The sequence below is a fragment of the Hipposideros armiger genome, unplaced genomic scaffold, assembly GCF_001890085.2.
Source record: "Hipposideros armiger isolate ML-2016 unplaced genomic scaffold, ASM189008v1 scaffold_262, whole genome shotgun sequence".
In the NCBI taxonomy this organism is placed as follows: domain Eukaryota; kingdom Metazoa; phylum Chordata; class Mammalia; order Chiroptera; family Hipposideridae; genus Hipposideros; species Hipposideros armiger.
Genome location: NW_017731612.1, coordinates 51,993 through 75,577, shown reverse-complemented (window position 1 = coordinate 75,577; position 23,585 = coordinate 51,993). Strand labels below are relative to the sequence as shown.

The window sequence follows — 23,585 nt, the reverse complement described above, 5'->3', positions numbered from 1 at the left end:
GCAGCTCAGCTCGGGCCGGGACTCGAACCGCTGTTGCTCAGAGCTCAAACTCTTGAGCGAGCTCTTAACCAACTGAGCCACTTGGCCGGCCCTAAGTAATATTTTTAATAATCAATTACAAAGGGGAGGGGCCCAAAAAAACAAATGAAAAGATAAAAATGAAAACCAGTCTGTATCTTCAATAGGAACCACTACCATACTTCCATTACCGGGAAGCGCAAGAGTTCTGACTTTTAAAATGTGGAGAAAAAAATTTTAATTTTATAAATCAAATTGTAATCATTAAAATAAGTACACTTTTGCATTAGTTCCTCCCACCTTCCCTTTTTCTGGGAGGGGGAGAGGTAGGGTCAGAGTAGAAGTGGGCAAGTCCTTGACTCCCTATATGAGTCTATAGAAATAGTCTGAGCCTTTTCTTTGCTCCAACTCCTTTTTGAAAACAGAGCTACTATTGTACAACTGGGAACTGTAACCGGCCAGTCTGGACAACGTTCAGAGAGGGCTGTAGAAACAGAGCTGGGGTCTCCAATGATCATGTTCAATGTGGCCTCAAGTAAACTTAAACTGTACACACAATACTTTAAAATTAGACTTACTACTACTTCGAAACACTTCATACTGTGACTTTATATTTCTCAAACAAGATTCAAAGTCATCTTCTGGTCCTGAACTGTAATAAAAGTGAAATAATCTTTTTAAATATTCACAGCAAACGTAACATAATGTATACTTAAGTTAATGAAGCATTTTGGCTTGAAGCTGTATCCCACACAAATGCATAATTACTTTACAATCAGAATAACCGAATGAAAATAGGTCTTAATCTTCTTGATGCTAGCAATAAATAAAAAGTAGCAAGGTTTTGGTGAATCCTAATGCCAAATGTCCAATGCTGAGCCATAAAGTCCAATCATACAATTTATAATAATGAAGCAAGGATGAGGTGGTCTGAATGAGTAGGAAACCCTCATGGAAATGTGACATAAAAATATGTCTTCCAAGAAAGGATCACACATAAAGTCTGCTGTAAGAAAAGAGAGGGGCTAAGGAAAACAGCAAAAACGAAGGCATAAACAATTCCTCCAAAGGCATCCAGTGTGCTATTGCATCATTTCCTGTACAAAAAATGCGACCACTCTTAAAAATGCAATAATGTCAATTTAAACAAATGATGATCACTTGCCAACGTGAAGAAAGCCAATGTTCTCAGAATTCTCACAAGGCAGTGTCTTTGAGAAGCAATAATTTTTCAGGGAGCACAAAGCATGAGTACGTGTACGAATGTGCAGAAGGAATTATGCTCTCTGGGAATAACATGTTCAGCACGAAGAGCAGTGTGTCTGCTACTCACCTTTGGTGCTCTCCGCCGTTGGAGGGATGGCTTTGCTGCACAGCTCTGTGCCTTTCCTGCTGTGGAAACAAAAAGCAAAACAAAATCACTCTATATATTACATTTGTTAGAGCCACCCATGCTTTCTAGTTTCTAAAAAAAACTTAAGAAGGTGCTCTATGGAAGTCTTTTTCCTTCAATTCACCACTGTCCATTTCTGCATTCTCTTATTCCTGGGTAGGAGCTCTCTCAGTTTATCAGTGTAGGATCCGTAAATGGTCAGAATATTCAGTGTTTTAAAAAATAACCTAAAAACCAGACGTACACACACACACACACACATCTCCTCAACAGTCTCACTGCACCTAGGACTTCTAGTACCCGGAAGGATGAGGGGCAAGAATGGAATAGTTAAAACAGCGTGTGAAGGTCTGTTCAGGGTGAAGTGAGTAGCACAGATGTGGGGACCTGGCAGGGGTGTGGCTCTGACAGTTATTAGCTGTGTGTCCCTGGCATGTCCTTTACTTTCTGCTTCTTCATCTGTAAATTACAGAGGCTGTGATACCGCTCCAGAAACTCATAGGGATATTGTGAAAATCAAATGAATTTGCATGTATCTGTATATCTTTCATTTTGGTATATGTTGTACAGCATACAGACCGTTATGTGTCCTGTTTATGTAGTCAGGAAAGAGAAAACTCAGATGACCCAAACAGATGCTGCATATGAACTGCTCTCAGTCTTTGGAAGGCGAGCAGTAGAGAATAGATTATAGTAAAAAGAGCTGACTAAATTAAACCAGAAAAATAGTTTTACTTCTTAGAAGGTGAGTTAATTTTTAAACTTTCCCACTATTTAGTATTGAAACACAAAACAAAACACTCCACACATAATCTAATTATTCTTCTGCAACACACACACATCGAGAGTGAGACAAACGACACAGAACTCGCACAGCAGTATGACAGACACGGTTTCTCATTTTCTCTAAGTGGCCTCTGCACTGCGGCAGTAGCAGCTCCCACAGGCAGAGTGTACAGAAAGACACTGAGGTCACCGGCCGAGAGGCGCTCCCTGGGCCTGAGCTCTGGCTCTACTGTTTACTGGCTACAGAATCTCAGGCAAGTGTTTCACCCTTCTGTCCCTGATGTCCTCGTCTGTAAGACGGGGACCATAAACACTCGTGTCGCCTAGGACAGGACTCAACAAGGTAAATCATGGAAACCACTGGGAACAGTCCTGACGCGTAGCTGGGGCTCCGTAAGTGCCTGCTTGGCATTCCGGTAAGGCCGTGAGATTATCAGCACGTGGCAGGATATTAGATCTGTTACCTTCTCTGACAACATGCCCACAGTATCTCAAGACCCAAAGACACAAGAATGAAGGTGAGAAACATTCGACATCCCAATGTGGCAAAACTGTCCAGCGTCCAAATTTTAGGAAGTATGAGAAAGTCTAGCAATTCAAGGACTTGTTTTTTTAAAAAACCCTCACAGAAATAAAGTAAAAAAGGCTAGTTTTGTACCGTTTGCGTCTAAGAGTATATTGATTCTTCCAAAAGAATACGGGATTTTAGAAAACTAAAACTGACCTTGGGGATAGACCAGAGTTGGCCTCCGCTAACCCAAAGCTAAGAGCATTCATAACCGAGCATATAATCTGATGCCATTTCCAGCTGTTAAAAGTTCAGCCCACTTGCCTTAAAGTTCCTAAAAATAAGGGTATAACTACATTTGCTGGTCAACAAGAAGCCCCTGACTCTAGGGGGAGAAAGTCCCAACTAGGATTTGTCAGAGGGACTCGGGAAAAGCAGCCTGGCACACGCTGGGTCTCCCCTCACCTCCGAGAGTTTTCGGCGCCTGGCCGCCCTGGCTGCTTCACGCTGGGCAGCGTATAAAGCTTCTTCTTCTAGTCTTAACTTCTCTTCTCGTAAGGCTAACTGGACACGAACAAAACAGTAAGGGTTAACAAAAACCAGAACCTGTCTAACTGCTCTAAAACAGAAGGTTCCTATTTACAAAATAAAAAATAAATGATTAAAAACTGATCTCTCTACAAGCACAATAGAATTAAATTTTTCTGAGTTCTCATTTCAATTTCTCCTTTCTCAAAATAACTCAAATGGTATCAATCATATCAGAGAATTAATTCTCCAGAAGCCGAAAACGTGACATGGTAGCATCTAGTTTGCATAAACACAAAACTGTTTCTTTCTTAGAATATGCCCTGATCTTAAGTCTCCACCATCGTTCCAACCCTACCGCCGGGCTAGTGCCATGGTGCTGACCCTCCCAAGTTCAAGGTCTTTAAAACTGAGGCTGATCACATCCCCACCCACCAAAGTGAAGTACGTTTTCACAGAGTCCCATGTCTCCCGAATTGTATTACTATCATGTTGTTCAAAAATTACTTTCAAACTGAAGTTCTTACAATTCGTAAGAGCACACAAACTGCTTTAGTGACATCCTAGTGCATTTCAAATAAAACTTAAGCATTAAATTTCAACACAAATTTTTTTCTTTAGCCTATATTATTACCTATTATAGATTACCTATTGTAATTACAGGCCAGCCGTGAACACATTAAAATAAATACAACATTCATGACTGTTAGAAGTACTTGGCTCACTGACTAACAAATAGATCGAGACAAACAAAAAGACCTTTAAAAAACCCATTTATTGTGAAATAGTAATTTTTCAAAGTTGGTTTTAAACACAAGGGTGCATGTATCCCGCCAGAGCCCTACTTGGGAATTACAATAGGCTTTTTAGGAGAACGTATCTTACTCATTTTTGGCAGCATGATTTCTGATAAATTAAACCAAACTAAAACAAACTATAGTAGGCTGAAATTCTTTTTCTAACTTTTAAGTAGCTTTCAGTTGTATATATCTAACTATAGGTCCAATGGCTTCGATGGCAATATATTACTTTAATGACAACTTTCCCCTATAAACAGATGTTTTATAATATACATGTAAGCGACAGAAAAGGCTACTTACCTCTCTTTGAATTTTCATATCAAGATCTTTCTGCTTTTCGGCAATAGAATCATAATGCCTCTCTCTCAGGTCAACAATTTCTTCCTCAGTAAGAGGCCTACAGAGAAAAATGAGGGAGAAAAAGAAAGAAAAGAAAAAACTTCTGATAAGCCTGAGTCCAAATAAAACCAGCGAAATTCTGAACTTTTACTATAAAAATGTATTAAAGCAATGTGGTGCTGTAACTTCGTTATAGGAAAAAGCATGCATTCTAATACTTTTGTCTCGGTAGAGCGCTGAGGAAGATGGGACATTATCTGAGCACTGCACCACCCTTAGGAAATGTGACCCCGTGTACTTTCACGGTGGCTCTGCCTCAGCCTCTGACCCCCTCCCCAGGACGTCCACCACAACACACACTAGGAGCCCACCCGCTCACGCCTGGCCTCACGTCACCCACGAAGCGTGGGCGCCATGGCAGGCCTGCACCATCTTCTCACCAGCAGACTCACCTCCTCGCAGTACCATCCTTGTGCCTGTCACCCAGTTTCCTCCCTCTCTGCCCGTGGACCCTGCCGAGAGCTACTAGAGAAAATGCCCCATCGAGGTGGCCCTTTCCGCTCACATGCAGAATGCGCTCTCACCAAACCCCTTCAATATTTTCACATAACCCTAAGTTCCCTGTTCAAATGCTTGTCTCGTAAAAGTCAATTTCGCTCCTCTTTGAGAAGCAGGGAGTATCAACCTCCAATTCCTTCAAATTCTTGCCACTCCTCCTCTAACTGAAGTCTACCCTCTAAAGAGGGGTCTTCTTAACCTGTTGGGGGTCCTCGGCTGCACTCACACTCTCCCTTCCTTCACCACAGGCGCCCCATTCCGGAGAGTTCTCTGTGGCTCTGCTCCACCAAGCAGCACTTCCCTCCATCGCTAGCCTACTCTTTTTGCCTGTATTCCCCTCACTTCCATGGGAAGGAAAGAAGAAAGGAAGAAGGAAAGCCCTTCATTGACCTCTCTCTATCTCTAGGTTCTCCTTTCTCATTTCCGTTTCAGCCAAAACTCCAGAAACTAAATGTACAGCAGCACATCTAGCACTTACTAGAGTCAGGCTCTCTGCTTTGTGCTTCACATACATGAACTAGTTTTAATTCTCACAACGACCTTAGGAAGTAGTTATAGAGATTACACCTACGGGGGCAATGAGGCGAAAGCAGATTAAGTCACATGGTCTGCGGCAAAGCTACAATTTGAACCCTAGCCGTCGAGCCCCTTGCTCTTAACTACTGCGTGTCTCTTACCCTCTGCCCTCACCGCCCACCTTCTCATCAACTCGGAGCGGCTGCCTCTGCTCCCACCTCTCTAAGAATTCTAGCAAAGGTAATCCATGGCTTCTATGGTGCCAAGTGCAACACGGTCTTTTTTTGTCCTATCCCTTTGGTTCATGCGACAGTGTTGACTGTCCCCGCATCCCGCCGGCCGGCACATCTGTCTCCACCTCCTCCCTGGTTTTCCACGAGCTCCTGGGTCTTTTCGCCCACTTTGTCTGGTTGTCTTCAGACTCCTCTTCCCTTGTCTGCCCAGTCAGCCCTCAGACCACTGCTCACTCTGGGCTCCAGCCAGCTCTCCCTGCCCCAGTCCTCAGGCCTCAGGCGGGTGATGTGGATAACTACCACGGTTCCAACCAGCCATGCAGGAGGCAATGTCTCTCACTTCTGTTCCTCTGGCCCTAACTTCCGCCTAGGGCTTTTTGTTTTTGAGGTATAACTCACATATACTAAAATACAAACTTCAAGTGTTGAGTTCGTTAAAGCTCCCCTGTGCGTCTTTCCAGACAACCCTCCCACTGTGTTCATTCAATTCCTTCTGTCCAGAAGGCTCTCCCTGTCTGGACAGCTGCCACTAACCAACCCTTCAAGAGTCGGTCCAGGTGTCACCTCCTTAAAGAAGTCTATGTGGACACACCTCCCTTACATTCTGGGCAAACGGCTCTCCTCTGGGTTTTCCTAGCATGCTCTATAACTGCTGTTTAATCGCTTTTCCCACCTCCTGTTGAAATTAGTCACCTCCAGGAACTACCTCCCATACCAGCGTATTCTTTCTTCTGATGCAGAGAACATGTCAGATTGTAAATCCATGCCCAGCACAGTGCCTGGCCACATGAAAGTTGCTTCATAAATGTTTGCTAAACTAAAAAGGTAATGAGATACACATTCAAAATATGAAACCATGTATGCTAGGTATTCACTTGATGTATTCTCTTTTGAGTTAAAGATAGATGTTTCTTTTTCAAGCAGCCAGCTCATGTAATTTTAAAAGAACATAAAGAGGTTTCTTAAATAAATTAGAGTATCGAGGTTCTAGTTATTATGAAAAGATAATGACAGAGTCTGGATTCTGAGAGAGCTTCTGCAGTTCAAACAGAAGTTACTTAAAAAACAAAAACAGAACAACACAAAACCGTACCTGTGGCTGCTCCCTGGGCTTTCCCCCTGTACAAAAATTAATTAAACAATAAAAAAATTTCATTAGCTGAAAATTATCTCAGGCAAGCTGGTAAAAATTTTATTTAATCAAAATATTTTCCACTTATTTATTTTTATCATAGTAAACAGCTTTGATTATTAAAAGTGTTTAAACCAAAAGCTTTACATTTTTACTATTTTTACAAAGGCAAAATGTATTTTAACATCTAGCTTAATAACATAACAATCAATTGCTGGACATACTTATTCTAACAAATATTTATTCTCCACCCAAGGGAACTCTGGGGTCAGGACGGTACCAGACAACATAGCTCCTGTGCCCTCACGGTTCACAGCTGGTCCTCACTGTCACGGACTCGTTCTGCACACTCACCATGAGCTAAAAGGTGTTTGTACGCTCAAAGCCAAAGCCCCTGCGGCTCTGCGGTCACTCAGACTTGCACAGAACAGCCGAATCCCCGCCCTGCCCCGTCTGTTCACTCCCCGCACTGGGGAGGCTGATGACTCTGCCTTCCTGTTTCGACTCTCACACTGTGTCCTCTTTCCAGTGCATTTCATGCCACATTTTTTGCATTTGTGTTTTTACTGGTGTTTTTACTGTTTAAAATGACCCCAAAACAGAGTGTGAAGTGCTGTCTAGCGTCCCTAAGCACAGCAGAGCTGTGACGGGCCTCATGGAAAAAGGCCACGTGTCAGATACACTTCATTCAGGCAGGAGTTCTGGGGAGTTCAAAGTGAATGAGTCAATAATACATATTAAAATAAGGTGTCAAACAGAAACATAAGGCAAGGTTATGTACCGGTCATCAAGCGACCAGAAGCGTGCAGGAACCTAACCCTTATCTCCCCGGGGAATGTTCCAGCACTGACTGAGCATCAGCGATTCTGGAGAACGTGACTTCCAGGAACGATGAGAGTCAATGTGTTTGCTTCCTTTCACAGGACATGGAACTACCTATAGTTTTCTCCTCCAAAGCAAACCATAACTAATTTCAAGACTGGTTTGGGCTTATGCATCTTTCTTATATAATTAAGCAATTCACATCTGACAGTCAGAACATATGAATAAGTAACAGCAAATAAAATTCCAAATGAATTTAGGAAATAGCACTTCAAAATAGTTCAACCAAACCAAACACAAAGTATGAAATGAGAGAGAAAAAGATTGGTTAGCAAAACGAAAACCACCAAGCAAAAAGCGCCTTAGGAAAACACACAGAGCCACAAAATCTTTTAACAAGCAGTAGGATGCTGTGATGGATAAACTGTACTGAAAGTTAAAAGAACTTTTACATTTATTTAGCATTTGTCAGAAACTTTTAAAATATCATGTTAAGTGTTGGCTTACACTGTGTTAAAAAAAAATACATGGAGATGAAAGTGGCCTTGGGAAAGGAAAAGCAGCTAGGTTCTCTGAAACATTCAAGTATTTGGGAGACATTTTACTGAGAACACGAAGGCTAAGGTAGTTTCCCAAATGTGTTCTATCAGATGGTAATAATATGTATTGTTATTTATAAAAAGGATTTAGACCCAAACTTAATTTGAGAAATACTGAGTTAACAAGTTTAAGTGATTTTCTTCTCAGGAACTTTAACAGGCCAATTTACACTCTGAGACTAACTAGTATTCTGCGCCCACTGGGAAGCACTGGGCTAAGGAGTAATTTAAATTTGGTTTGATATACTTTCCTGTTTTCTTAGAAAACAAAAATGACAAATGGTCAGAACTTATAGTGCTCTTGCAGTCTAACTCATTTTAGAGATGTGGAAAGTAGGCCCCAGAAGGTTAAGTAATTTGCAAAAACTCATAAAATTAGTTTAGTGAAGTTGAAAATTAACACAAACCAAAACTCCTATAACTATGCCAGTACATAAGAAACAGACACATTTCACTAATCCTAAAATGTACTTTTTAAAAAACATTTTAACATTTTTTGTATTTAGGATGCATCTTAAAATTGACTGAGTTTTACATGAGAAGAAATGCAAAGATTCACCCAAAATAACTGATAAAAAAAGATAATGGCTAAAGTCAGAAACTGACTGTGAAATGAACACGTGTAAATTCCACCCTCAGAAATTCAGGAAAACTGTGGTTACAGAATAGATCTGCTCTGGATAGCTGAGGGATTATACCCATTTAATGGCAAGAGCTTAGAAATATGCCTTGTTAAAGTTCCTTGAGTTCTAACCAATGCTTTAAAAACCCATTTTATATACCTATACCATTATATATGTAATATACATAACTGATATAAATTAAACTACGTATATAGCATTATATATGTTCTATAGTACACATTATGAATTATTTGCTGATGTAAATTAATAACAGGAGGAAATATGAAACTAAAAAGTAAAAATAAAAACCAAAAAATAAAATCTAAAATAAAATGAAGTAAATGCTAATTAAAAAATAATTAATCGTTGAACTAATTAGAGTGTAATTAGAACTATATGGATTTTGCACTTCTATGGAAATACTTACTTCATCACTTTCTACTAGATTCTCAAACTGAAAGAACAAGAAAGTAAGTGTTAGGAGAGATATCTAAAGTACACATCTCACAAAAAATTGTCTCTGTTTTACCTAAAAAATAATGTGCCTTTATTACGTGAAAGATACTTAGGTGAAGTGCCTTTTTATACATCAGTTCATTTGATACACTCAACAATCCCACAAGATAGCCAAGACATCTTTTTATGACTTTACATGAAAAACAAAAAGAATTACAGCAATTTTCTACATATGGCAGAAACTTATAAACAAAACTTTCACCTGAATTGAATATTTCATACAGATGTTTTAAACCCACACTGCCAGAATTTTCCACTGGAGCTCAGAATAAATACTCTAATGTCACAAAAAGGAAAACTATACAAAAAACAGGGACTGAAAATTTACCCAAACAAGCATTTCTCTTATAATGTTTATATTTATTTATCTATTCATTCACACAACTATTTACTGAAAATCTACCAGGTCATTACTCTCAGTAGAATGTCTTTCTAGAGACAGGAATGTAAATAATTTGATCATAATGAGATGAATGCCATGTCAAATCACCTAATAAAAGTCATTACTATTAAATTATACTATTAAAATATTTGTTTTAAATATAAATAATTTGATAAATAACCACTTGAAATAAAAATTGTTTTCTTGTCAATATCATTTTGTGTTTAAAGATCAAGAAAACGATGAATTCAAAAGGTTTAGAAAATACAGGAATCTAAAGGGATCACTTAAAACTGTTTAAAATTATAATCTTGAACTTAGTTTTCTGTATTGTCTTAAGATTTTTAAAAAACTACTTTCTGGCTTATCTGCTTCCTAATTTAATAAAGAAGGCAGGAAAGTACAGTGCTCAGGCTTTGGCAGTTTGGGGCTGGAACTTAAATTCTGCCACTTCCAGGCCGTGTAATACACCCAGCTTCCTCCTGTGTCTAAACCTCCGCCGCTCATCCACACACGGGGAGGACCGCCGCCGTTCACGGACTGTGGTAAGAATTCTGTGCAATGGCCTCATAAACGACATGGTGCAGTAGCTGCTCCACAGTACGGACTGAGCAAATGGTAGATTCTGTTATTGTGTTTTACATACAACGAAAAAGTGACTCAGCCGATTCTACTCGGAGGTGCTTAAAATAAGCTGGCTGCCTCGATTTGGCTTCCGGTACGCCTCTTTGGGGACAGGCAACCGTGAGTCTCTAGAACCACCGTCTTACTGAGCCAGGACTTCTGACAGGAGAGCACCCTGTCCCTGAGCTGTGAGGGTGGGGAGAACATCAAACAGCCACTTCTTAAGTAGAATTAGCGATTCTATTCCAGCAAGGTCCTCTTCTGCAAACTTCTCCTCCAGTCGCCCCTCCCCACCCCAAATCGGTCCCTCTCCACTGGCATCAATGATACTGAAATAGAAACAGTCCTTCCTAAATCTGTGCTCAGATCCTGCCCCTTAAAAAAAAAAAAAAAGTGCCCCTAAGGTACTGTTATCCAGTCAGATGGATGGCTGTACTCACCTCTATAGTTAAATGTTCACCTCTTGAGCATGTCCTAAAGTACTTGGATCTGGGAAGAAAACCAGAAAAACAACTTTAAAAATCACATTTAATCCTAAAACTTAATTAACATGCTGGGATAAAAACATTTCCTCAAGAGCAACTTTAAATTCCTTAACATATAGTACCTTGTATTTATAAAAAGGACCCCCCAAATTAGCCTAAGAATATAAATAGCCCTGATTTTTAACCTTAGTTGTGTTTAGTCAACCAATATTTTTCTACTGGTATTAATATTTACTAAACCTGTACTAATAAATTAATTGTCCTCTATTTACTACATACACAGAATACAAGTAAATTTAAAAATGTATCCAATCCCCCACCTCTGGGCAAAAATCAGTATAATTAATTAGGAAGCTATTATTACAGACAGGAGACTGCTATGCGCCTCTGACAGCTGAGATAAGAAAGAAAAAAGGGGGGCGGGCCGAGTGGCATGTTGGTTAACAGCTGGCTTGGGATGACATAGGGCCCCGGTTTGGATCCCACATATGAGGGCCAGTGACACTGTCCTCTATGGCTAAGATGCTGAACAACAGCTCAACCTGGAGCTGGGCTTCCGAGTTGCCGGCGACAACGTAGGCTGCAGCCCCTGTGGCAGTGGGTTGCCATGGGCTACCGTGTGTAGCCAGCAGCCAGCGTGAGCGGCCAGCAGCCGCAGTGAGCGGCCGTCCAGAAGCCGGCGACTGATCTGCCTCACCCGGGAAGAGCGCAATGATGGTGCCAACTTGGGCCAGTGAAGCGACGTCCTCCACAACTAGACTGAAGAACAAAAGGACAGCAACTTGTCTGTTCCCCTTCCCCGATTCCCCAATGCTGTTCCCTCCCCCAATTCCACAAGTATCTTAAAAAAAAAGAAAGAAAGAAAGAAAAAAGGGTATGAGTCCTGGAACTACACACAATACATAAAATTACCTCCAACAATACGGATTTAGTCCTAACAGCTCCTCTTAGTAAAGCAGTCGGTCTCCTACGTGACAATCACCTTGTTAAAAATGAGGACTGCCGAGCTCCACCCGCAGGTGGGATTATACTGTGCTGCTCAATGCTTTCTCTAGCCTTACAGCTGGTTATCTGTAGTGCAAGTCCCCATCTTCAAAGTTTGTGGGCCATTTTTGGTCCTTTGGTCTTCCATACAAATTACTAGAATCAGCTTGGCAAGTTGCAGAAAAATCCCACTAGGATTTGAATTGGAATCACACAGAATTCAGAACTTTCTGTCCATGAATATGGTATCATCCTCCAATTATTTAGGATTTTTGTTTTTAAATGTTGTTCTGGTCTTATACGTGTATTACTGATTTATTCCTAGTTACTTATATTTTTCATTGGTAGCATAGAAGGAAATTTTTAAAATATGCATTATCTGTTTGTTGCTGGTATATTTTATGGAAATTTTAATGTTTAATACAATTAAGTTTTGATACAAATATTAGATAGCATTTCACATTGACAAATTGGGGCAAATACCTGACACTACCAAGTGTTAGGAAGCGGAGCAATGAAAGCCCACTGTTCGTGAAAGTATAAACTGAAGTAAATATTTTGAACAGTTTGACATCTTCTAGTAAATTTGAAGACGTGCCTGAGCTATGACCCAACAATTCTGCTCCTGGGCATATATCCCCTAAAGAATCTCTTGCACACTCGGACAAAGAGACATCTATAAGAATGTTAACTGAAGTCCAAACTAATGTAAATACTCATCAACAGAAGGATGGATGATTAATTACGACCCGGTCACACAATAAACCCTACCCAGCAGGAAAAACGAATGAATGAGTCAAAGCCACATGTATGAAAAGGAGAATATTGAATGAATCCTTCAGTTGAGAATCACTGCCCTAAATCAAAGACTTCATCAATGTTTACTGTATTTAGAGTGACTACGGGAGTAAGAACACCACTCTTTCCTTCCACTCAGAGGAGTCCACTTGGGTTCACATAAGAAGCTGATCCTGCAAGTGCCAGGAGCCATGTGAGTCTGAGAGAAGTGAGTGGGGATAAAAGCACACAGAGGAGGGCCGGCCGAGTGGCGCGATGGTTAAGAACTGGCTTGGGACGCCAGAGGGCCCCGGTTCGGATCCCACATATGAGGGCCAGTGACACTGCCCTCCACAGCTAAGATGCTGAACAACAGCTCAACCTGGAGCTGGGCTTCCGAGTTGCCGGCGACGGCGTAGGCTGCAGCCCCTGTGGCAGTGGGTTGCCATGGGCTACCGTATGTAGCCAGCAGCCAGCGTGAGCAGCCAGCAGCCAGCGTGAGCGGCCAGCAGCCAGCGTGAGCGGCCAGCAGCCAGCGTGAGCGGCCAGCAGCTGCAGTGAGCAGCCGTCCAGAAGCCGGCGACTGATCTGCCTTGCCCGGGAAGAGCACAATGATGGTGCCAACTTGGGCCAGTGGGGCGACGTCCTCCACAACTAGACTGAAGAACAGGACAGCAGCAACTTGTCTGTTCCCCTTCCCCCGATTCCCCAGCACTGTTCCCATCCCCCCAATTCCCCAATTCCCCAATAAAAATCTTTAAAAAAAAAAAAAAAGCACACAGAGGAATGAAAGCAAACATGAGGTGTGCAATTAAATAGGAGTCGAGGCAGGAAACGATAGCCTGGATTAGAGAGGTGTCAGTGAGAGAAACAGATTCAAGAACATTTGGAAGATAAAAATCATCTGGTGCTGCGATGGACTGTAAAGTGAGATGGGGAGGGGCCTCCGAACCCCTGAGGTCGCAGCAGGGAAGCAGCAGGTACAAGACAGAAGTAAATGTGGCAAATCCAACACGTAACACTCGCCAGGAGTGAAAGAACAAGGGACAAAGTGACGTGAGACGCTGGAGTCCTCTGAGAACCCACCAGTATCACAAAATAGAGCTGAGCTCTGACAAAAATGGTTCAAGTCACATAATATGTAAATTTAATTCTCATGAATTCAGCCATATGCCCTGGAGGGAAGGGTGAGGTGAGAAATGATGTGGTCACCAATCTGCCCATCTATTCAGGGAGATATATATATATATGTAATATATATATATATATATATATGCATTATGATGAAAACTGAGCAGCTGAAACAAAGAGGCTGCAAGAACAAAGATGCAAAGAAAACAGAAGTCCGCCTCCCCCCTTTCTTAACAGTCTAGAGCTCCCCCAACGTCAGCCATGCACACTCCTTTACACATACGCCTTCCGTCCCTGAGAGCTGCCTGTAAATGAGGCAGAGTGAGTTTGTGTCCTGTTCTGCTTCTGACAAAGTGGACTCAAACATGCAAAGGAAAACCCGCACGGTGGGAAAGGCCAGCTGTCACACTTGGAATGATGGTGGCATGTAAAGGAATTTGGAAGAGTTTGAAAGTAATGTGGTCCAGAAGTGGAGATCTTGCATATGTATTTCTTTATCAAGGCAGATATCAAGACAACCTTTTATTAAGGGCAATATCAGTCTCGTCAAGAAAAGGCTGAAAATGCAGGTTTTCACGCTTCTACATGTTCTTTTGCATAGCATGTAAATACTCTTTTATAGCAAAGTGACTTAAGTAAAAGGTAACTGACAAATTCTCACAAATCCTACATTGGTATTGTTCCTTTTCTTCATATTCTCCTATGTAATATCTGTTAAAGTAATAAAGTCTTTCCCTCTATCTTCCGTTTGACATTGTAAATAAATGAAGAAGAACCATAGTAAACTATTCCTAAGTCTATTAAAAATTAAAACCTTCCCAAAGACTTTTTTTTCTGAACAAAACATTAGGGAGCTTACAAATCAGATTCCTGGCAAAAACTATTACAATGAAGATAATGAACACATCATTTTTCAATTAGTATCAAATACTTCGATGGAGGTTTAACTATTCCATGCTCAAGGCATGAACCACCAACAGATTTTCCATGTAGGGGTAGCACTGACAAAGGTCGTAATAATAAAGTAATAATATTTACTGTTTAATAAGCCCCTCCCTAATGAAGGCAAATTTAGGTAGAATGGGTGTTCAGAAATTTATTTCATATTTTGGAAGAGTAGAGACCAATCTTCCTGCTAAACGTGTCGAAGACAGAAAACATGGGTTAAAAAAGAAAACATGGGTTAAAAAAGTCCTTTAAGAGGAGCCTGATTTGGAGGAAAAGAATAGCCAGAAGGGCATCTGATATTGCTGACCACCCTCTTCTTTTAGAAACTGCTGTTACTTACGTGTCTATGATACTGAGCCTTCTAATTCGTTTCCCTGGGTTAAAGTACAAAAGTGAATAAAAACTCACCCATGTACCCAAGAGGCTTATGTTCTAACAGGGTAGACACACAGGTGAATTAACAAGTACCATGGGGGGCCGGCCAAATGGCTCAGTTGGTTAAGAGCAAGAGCTCTGAGCGACAGGGTCGCTGGTTTGATTCCCACATGGGCCAGTGAGCTGTGCCCGAGCTGAGCTGCCAACAGGTGGCAGGATGGCTCAGCAGATGAAAGCACACGCTCCTAACAACAAGGTTGCCGGGTTGACTCCTGCATGGGATGGTGGGCTATGCCCACTCGCAACTAAGATTGAACACAGCACCTTGGGCAGAGCTGCCCTGAGCTGCCGATGGGCAGCCTGATAGCTCAGTGGTTAAAGCGTGCACTCTTAGCAACAAGGATTCCAGTTCGACGCCCGCATGGCATGGTGGGCTGCACCCCCTCCCCACCCCACCCCCCGCAACTAAGACTGACCACAGCACCTTGAGCTGAGCAGCCGCGAGCTGCCAATGGGAAGCCAGATAGCGATTGGACTTGGAGCTGAGCTAGCTGCGCCCTCCACAACTAAGACTGAAAGACAACCTGGCTGTCTCCCTTCCCCAATTCCCCAACACTATTCCCCTTCCCCAATTCCCCAATTCCCCAATAAAATCTTGAAAAAAAAACACAAAAACAAGTACCATGGTCTGAGAAGAATATGTTCAAATGGGGGGCATCAACAGTCAGCCTGAGGAGGGAGAATCAGCCAGGCCCGCAAGTAGTAAAAAGGAATGTTTCAAGGAACAGCAGGTACCAAGGCAAGGGAAAGAGGAAAGATCAAGAATATTTAAGAAACCATACTCATCCATTCTGTCAACAGGTATTTACTGAACATCTTCAACGTACCAGGCACGCATCTTGAAGCTGGGTATTCCCACAGGAAGCAAAAACAGGCATGGACCCCTTCCTTTACACTAAGCGTAGGAGGCAGGCATTAACCAAATAATTGCAGATCCTGGTGTACGAAGCCTGACAATTAAGTTCACGAACTCATTCTAGAAAACGTGCCACATACCTCATTGCTGAACATCACTATGGTCACTTTCTAAGCACTCCCCATGGAAAGCTATGTACCGATGCCAGCACCTAGTCCACCCTTCAAAGCAATTCTGGAACTCTTTTTCTGGAATGGCCATCAGTGCTGTCATCATAATACTCTTCAAGTCCTGAATGTCATTCAATATTTCCTTTATCTCTGGGTAAAGAAAGAAGCCACTGGGGGCCAGATCAAGTGAGCAGGGAGGGTGTTCCAATACAGTGATTTGTTTCCTGGCTAAAAACTCCCTCACAGACAGGGCCGTGTGAGCTGGTGCACTGTCGTGATGCAAGAGCCCTGAATTGTTGGTGAAAAGTTCAGGTGGTCTAACTTTTTCATGCAGCCTTTTCAGCACTTCCAAATAGTAAACTTGGTTCACTGTTTGTCCAGTTGGCACAAATTCATAATGAATAATCCGTCTGATACCAACAAAGGTTAGCAACATTGTTGCAACACGTTCCCAAACTTAATTTCAGACCTGTAATTAAACCTCAGGAAGTGCTCAGAAGAAAGGAAGATGGCTCCAGGACGATGGGAGGCCTTACCTCCTACAGAAGACCGTTTGGGAAGACTTCTGTAGGAAATAACCCTGAGCGGCATCTAAAGATGAGTAAAGCAGAAGCCATCTAAGTGAAAAGGGGAGAAATGGATTCAGGAAGAGCACAACATCGATGAGGATAAACAAAGGTAACGCAAGGCCTTGAAAGCTGCATTACAGATTTCAGTCTCTATTATTGGAAACCACTACTGAATTTAAGCTGTGTCTGTATCGGCATTTAAGATCACTTTGACTCCAGAAAGCATGATAAACTGAAAAAAGTCAGGAACAGATGTGGGGAGGCCAGCTGGTATTCTATCTCCTCAGTCAACAAATATTTATTGAGTGCCTATTATGTGGCAAGCACTGTTGGTGAACTGGATATATAGGAACAACCAAATCAAAGCCTCTGACCTTATGGAATCGATACTCTATTAAGGAGGGAAGAGACAACAGACAAACACTCAGAGTTGTGGAACGGTGAGTGCTGTGAAGGACAGTGGTGTCAGAGAATGATGAGAAAGAACGCTATTCTAGCACCACTGAGAACCCAGGCAAGAAATGACAGCGTGCTGGGCTAAGGTGGCAGTAGAGAGAGAACTGGGGAGGCTGAAAAGCTATTTAGGAGGTACCAAAACCTGGTTTGGGGGATAGGCTCAAAATAAAGAGTGATAGAGAGTAGTGTCAAATGCTCCTAGGCTCGTGGCTGTATGTTTGCTAGTCTTTAAGGAGCAATATTAACAGGAGACATGTGAGACTCCAACAATGAATGGTCGGGGTGAAAAAAATGAACATTCATTGGAAACAGGGAAGAGAGAGCCATCAAATCCACTACTCAGGGCGCAGGTGCAAAAGCATAGTGAGCATGAAATCACATGAGATAAGGAAGGAGTCAAGAGCATCAGATGCTGCTATAAAGTCAAGTCTGGTCAGGATTAGTAGCACCCACTGGAATGTGATGGCTGTTTTGATGTTACAGCTGGTGGAGAAGGGGAGGGTGGCAGGGAGAGTAAATGTTAGATTGCCTTGAAGACTGAGTGAGAAGGAAAGGAAAGGAAAGGAGACAAAGAGTAGACAATTCTTTAAGTTTTAAAAGATAAAAGACAGGAGACAGGGTAGAGCTGGAGGGATGTGCGGGAGTCTAAGTAAGGTTTCTTTCTTTTTGGTTTTCAGATTAGAGAGGCCCACGCCAACTCAAAAGGGTAGCTGTGTGGAGAGGATTGAAGGTCTGTGTTAAGGCAGGGAGGGTGCAGAGTTGGGAAGATGTAAGGGCCACTCCCAGGGCCTATGCCACAGGACTCCAACCTGGATTTGGAGTGCAGCGAAACGGAAGGGCTTAATGCTCTGGCTCCTGGCTGCAGTGACAGTTTACCAACCACATGGTAGGGCACAAAGGAGTAGGAATGGTGGGCTTTAAAACAGAAAAAAGGAGTAAAGGGCTATAAGAAGGGAAGAAAGATGAGCTCAGTTGTACAATTTGAGGTTATGTCTGATCACCAAGAGGAAATACTCAGTAAGCAGGTAATTTCCAAGCTCAGGCCTAAATCACTGAGCTTATTAGTTTGCAGGTAGCAAGTAAAGCCATGTGTTTGCAAGACACCACCGAGGGGAAGTACATTAAGGAAGAACAGAGTGAGGTTCTGAATACAGCCCTGGGGAGCCTGTAAGGTGTAACACAGAACGTTCAAGGCATTCGTATCCATTTAAGTCTACTCTGTTTTTTGTCTTCTAAAATTTCAAGAGAAACATATTACATTTGAATATTTTTCAAATATTCATGCAGAGAACCAAACTTAATCTCAATAATGACACTGCTGATGACTGTATTTTAGCAATCTTCATTATAGTAAAATATTTTTGAAGTTTTCTGTGGTGTTCCATAGTCTCTTTAAAAAAAAAAAAGTCAGTCCACATAAAATCGGTAGGATGTATGTTTAATTGTGTGAGTAGTGTTGTTGCCATTGATAGGAAATTATTCTCAGACCAAAAGGACAAAAGGAGAACAAGAAAAAACACTGTTTTCTAGATCTTATAAGTTCATAAGCAATAAATACTCTCTGGCTATGCATTCAACAAACATGAGAGACTGAGAGTGAAGAGAGAAGATAAAACATAGTCCCCGACCTTCAGGGGCTCTGAGCCCACAGCACGGTCTATAGCAGGGGTCAGCAAGTGGTGACCCCTGGCCCAAGCGTGGTCTGACGCCTGCTCTGTACATAAAGTCTCACTGGAACAGTCATGTCTAGACACACTGTCTCTGGCTGCTTTGGTGCTAAAACATGCAACCTCGAGTGGCTGCAGCAGAGACTTTATGGTCTGCAACGCCTAAAGCGTTGCCTGACCCTGTACGAAGACTGCTCACCAACCCCTGATACAGAGTTGATGTAAACCTGGAGAAAACAGCATTTACTCATTGAGGGAACGCTGTCTCAGGGGGCTGGCGCAGGTTACAGAGTGAAGGTAATACTGAAGAGGAAGCCAAAGCTTACCAAGGCAGGAGGGGAGCCACCGCACACAAAGGCGAAGCCCAGTTGACATGTAGGCTGTGGAGGGAAGGAACGGGCTGACTGCCCCCTGCCCCTTCCCTGTGGTGCCAAACTTGTGCTCAGCGAGTAAAATCTACAATTTTAATGATACAATCTGAGGAAAACATATTTAGGCCAGTAAAATAGATTAAGGTTAAATTATCCCGTCAGGAGTTTAAACCTGATACAACTCTCAACTGGAAGGTTATCATGTATCAAAAACATTAAAGTACTAATGTTTAGAAATGAGTTAAGTTTTTTTTGAAATTAGAATGGATTCAGTGTTTTCCTTGTAATGTTATTCTCACTGGTTTGTATTCTGACATGATTTTCTAAATGAAAGAACAAAGATTACCCTCTTTACCCAAATGCAGAATTGCATCTAATCCTGACTATACAAACGGACTTGATGTTGCACATTTGAATGCCATGCGACTCATCACCTGTCACAGAGGGAAAACAGGCTGGGCAGTGGAGCGTGAGGAGTCATTAGGCAAGGGAATGGCGTGACCCTCTGTGGGTGTCAGAAAGCCTAACTAGTGACAGGAAGGAAGATGCTCTGGGGTGTGAGTCCCAGCAGGGAGAGAAGTGGAGAAGCCGGAGCCGGGCAACTTGAGAGATGATGTCTGAGGCAGAGGTACGGGGAAGGAGCCAGGCTCTGTGTGCATTAAGGAGAGATTAAGCGGCTGTTAGCGAGGTGGAGGACTGCGGTGTATCGTCAGAGGCTGAGAATGAACTCACTAAGGGGACGAGGGGGTATGGAAGACCAAACCTGGGGGAAGAAAATGCGCCCTTTAGATACTTATTGGAACACAGATGTTAGGTATTTTGGACAGGCTGACTTGAGGAGCCTTGGTACATCCAAGTGCATCTCTTCAGGAGGCAACTGAAAATACAATGCTGAACCTTTGAAAAGAGGTCTGTTCAAACAACATGACATCTGCATGTGGTGGATGAAATTTCTTCACAATCAGGTGCACATGTGAAGGGAACTAAACAAAGAGAAGAAACAGCATAATTCGTAATAGGCAGATAAGAACATCCAGAACAGGAAAAAGAAAATAAAAGTGATGTTGCAGAGGTCAAGTGCATAGTGTCAAGAAAAGAATAGCTTGTCACACAGACTAAAGACCAAGTTGTTGACACATATGTGTCTATGTTCCAGTGACAAATTTCCAAAACGAAGCACTAAGAGATAACAGCAACCAAATCTGTAGCTAGAGCATAAGGAGCCCGGAGCCACTTGTGCTTCCAATAAGGGTCCTGAGCTCAGAGGGGCGTGGGCTGCAATCCCAGCTCTGCGATCTCGGGCAAGTTAAACTTTTCAAGCTTCAGTTTTCAACCTAGAGTGTATGTAACAGTACTTACCTTCCTGGCAGGGCTGCAGAGAGGAGTAAATGCGGTAAGGTGGAGTACTTACAACAGTGCCAACACATGGGAAGTAGTCGAATGTTGGCAGCTATCACTAGTATCGTTTTTACTAGAAAACAGCGAATCTTTGAAAATTATTGCCTGAAAGCAACTTTGCTCCTAGAGCCCAAAAGGCCAAAACACCATGATACCTTTATGTAAAACTACAGTACATACCGGAATCGCTGTGTGGAGCTACATGGTAAGATTAAAATGGGAACTAAGATAAAACAAGCATAACTGGGTCTTCAGTTTTAGAAAGAAAAGGAAGAAAACAACACGCCAAGTGTCCACACAGATTCCTAGTACGGCCCAGGTTAGCAGGAGTCGCCAGCAGGTGGAGCGCGGGGAGGGTGCAGGTAGGCAGAACCCCACCGTGAAGAAGGATGACTCATTAAGATGTCTAGATTTTATTCCTTAAAGATATTTAACTCCCTCTGCTTAGCTACCAAATAGCTTTATTAGTAGTACGGTTTCTGACATACCTCAACACTGACATTGATATTTTGACCAGTCCACAAATATTCAAAAACATAAGATACTAGAATTTTCTAATATTTTATAAGTTACAATGTTGGTAACTCTGGTTTTGAAACTGGATAGTGAAAACTGAGTGATCTGACTCTGGGATCCCCAGGGAAGTCTACAAGGCCAGGACACCAGACTCTGGGTCATGAGCCCCGTGTGCTGTCCAGCTTTAATCTGCCTAAGAAAGTCCAGGATTCTTCTACTTGTGCTCACTGTTGGGACAAACATAAATCATGTCAAGTTTTTGTGATTACTCCTTTGTTTTGTTTTTTTCCCCCTTACATGAACTATTAGCTAACTGTCTTGACCCAGAGCTGGAAGAAAATCAAAACCATCTGTTAAAAAAAAAAAAAAAAGCAACTAAAATGAGAGGTAAAGTTTAACCTTATTCTGTAAATAACAATTTACTATATCCACCTGTCTCTGAATGTTTACTAGACGCTCCTGAAATAATATTAGAAATAATGTAAAACAGTAAGTTAATCAGCAGATTCAAGTAAGAGAACTGTCCAGAACTACATTTATGGATTGAAAGCAATAGGACTAATGTCACCATTACATGATTTTAGATGACAATGTCCACAACCTACAAACTCTCAACAGCACTAGTTTGCTCAAGGTATTTTGTCCACGATTACGTTTTTAGGTCATATCACAGACAACCCACGCTGGCTGCACTGTATTACAGGTGACACAACGCCTGACGAATGGATGAATCATGTTTCGTAAGCACTCCATCGCCAGAAAACCCAAATTATAAACCATGCGACTTCAATTTGCTTATGCCGAACACCTTATTACCTAATAACTTTGGTTAAATAGGACAGGGCCCGAAAGCTTAGCAACGTGTTCCAGAAAGCGCAAAACAGTCTCGCGTCTTACACAAAGTGGCTCGGTTTGGATTTTCAATTCTAAGTTTGAATTCCTGGGAGATATTTCTCTAACAACAAGGCTAATTTCAAAGGACTTTGTTCTCATCTTTGCAACACCCTATGAAATAAAAACCACACGCATGGAATGATCATGAAATTCTATTATTCTAGGAATCGTGTGATTAGAAAAACCTATTCACGCATATCCCAGTCTGAATCAAGAGAAGTAAGGTCAAAACAACTGATTCCGCCGGCGCTACAGAGCGTGAGGGTGGCAGCCGGGGTTCGGCTTCCCCCCGAAACTCAGAAACGTGAAGACGCTCCACACGCCCCTCTCGTTGCCAAGAATCCGAGTGACCGCCGGAAACGCGCAAACTCGGCACGTCTCTGGACACGGCCAAGAGCTGCTCGGCGTCGGGACCCCACTGAGCCAGCACCGCGCGCGCTTCTCCCCGGAACGCGGGCCAGGCGGGCACCTGCTCCATCGGAGCCGAGAGGGTCCAACGGGCGCCCACCTCTGGCACCACACAAAAGCTCCACGCGCGGCGTGTCCGGGTCGCCGCGGAGCCGGTGCCACCGCCCCCTCGTGGGAGGCCCCGCTCCCTGGGACACGCCCCCGGGCTGTGCCCGCGCCCGCGCCGGCGGGGGGCTTGCGGAGGCCCAGGCGCGACCCCCGCCCGCCGGCTCTTTCTCCGGAGGCCCTCCGACCCCGGCCTCCGCGACCGCCGCTCGCCCGACGCCGCGAGGCCGCAGGGCAGCGGGCCCCCGGGGCTTACCCTCCGCCGCGCCGCAGCCGCCCCGCTTCCCTGCGGAGGCGCCCGAAGCACTGCGTCCAGCAGCAGTTCCCCATCGCATGCCGCCCGGCGCCGCCGCTCCTCCGCCTCCTCCCGCTCGAAGCCCAGGCCCAGGCCCAGGCCCGGCAGCCGCATCCGCGCCGCGCGAGCCGAGGGGGCCAGGGACCTACGGCGGCCGGCGGCGTGAGGGGCGGTGCTCGGAACAAGGGCGGCGGCTACTCCAGGGGCCGCCCAGTCGCCGCTGCGCGAGGAGGGAGCGCGGGGCCGCAGGCTCCGGACCCGCCGCCCGTCTGCATGGCACCTCGCTCGCCTCAGCCCCAGCCCGGCGCGACCCGCCGCCTGAAGGGGGCAGGCCCCGCCCCCGGGCGCCCAGGCCCCGCCCCGTACGCTCCGGCCCCGCCCCCGCGATCCCAGGCCGGACGCGACGCCGCCACGCCTCCGTCCTCTCTCGGGCCCCCATAGGGCACGCTGCCACGGCGGCCCCGCCTCCCCCGGCACTGGGCCTTACGTCACTTCCGCCAGCTCCTGGGTCGGCCGCCGTCCGGCGCACGTGGCTCGGATTCTGGGCGTGGGCGTTTGTTCCCTCGGCGCTTGCCCTGCCTGGGAAGTCTCTCCTGCTCCTGGTGTCCCGCCTCTGGGTCCTGAGCGGCCCGCGTGCCGCAGAGTCGAGGCTCAGCCTACGAGCTTTGTACCGAAGCCCTGCGAGCTGCTCCCAGGCCGGGCGCCCGCGGGCGTGCAGGGGCGCTTCTCTCCGCGGGGTGGGC

The 23,585-nt window shown here is 43.9% G+C and overlaps 1 protein-coding gene across 5 annotated transcripts in view; it reads right to left on the bottom strand.

The window, feature by feature from the left end:
* The window catches only part of AP1AR (adaptor related protein complex 1 associated regulatory protein), a 27,671-nt gene extending 4,586 nt beyond the window's left edge, over positions 1-23,085 (bottom strand). Inside the window, exons 1-8 of one of the 5 annotated variants that reach the window (XM_019656582.1) lie at positions 22,804-23,085; positions 10,818-10,866; positions 9,283-9,309; positions 6,773-6,798; positions 4,334-4,430; positions 3,171-3,269; positions 1,352-1,410; positions 597-670 (exon numbers count right to left, since the gene is read on the bottom strand). In XM_019656582.1, the coding sequence (XP_019512127.1) occupies positions 597-670; positions 1,352-1,410; positions 3,171-3,269; positions 4,334-4,430; positions 6,773-6,798; positions 9,283-9,309; positions 10,818-10,866; positions 22,804-22,877 (505 nt within the window). In that variant the 5' untranslated portion in view covers positions 22,878-23,085. The remainder of the gene's footprint in view (positions 1-596; positions 671-1,351; positions 1,411-3,170; positions 3,270-4,333; positions 4,431-6,772; positions 6,799-9,282; positions 9,310-10,817; positions 10,867-22,803) is intronic. The other 4 variants (XM_019656583.1, XM_019656584.1, XM_019656585.1 and 1 more) reach the window with 4 other exon arrangements.
* Between the last annotated feature and the right edge of the window lie 500 nt (positions 23,086-23,585).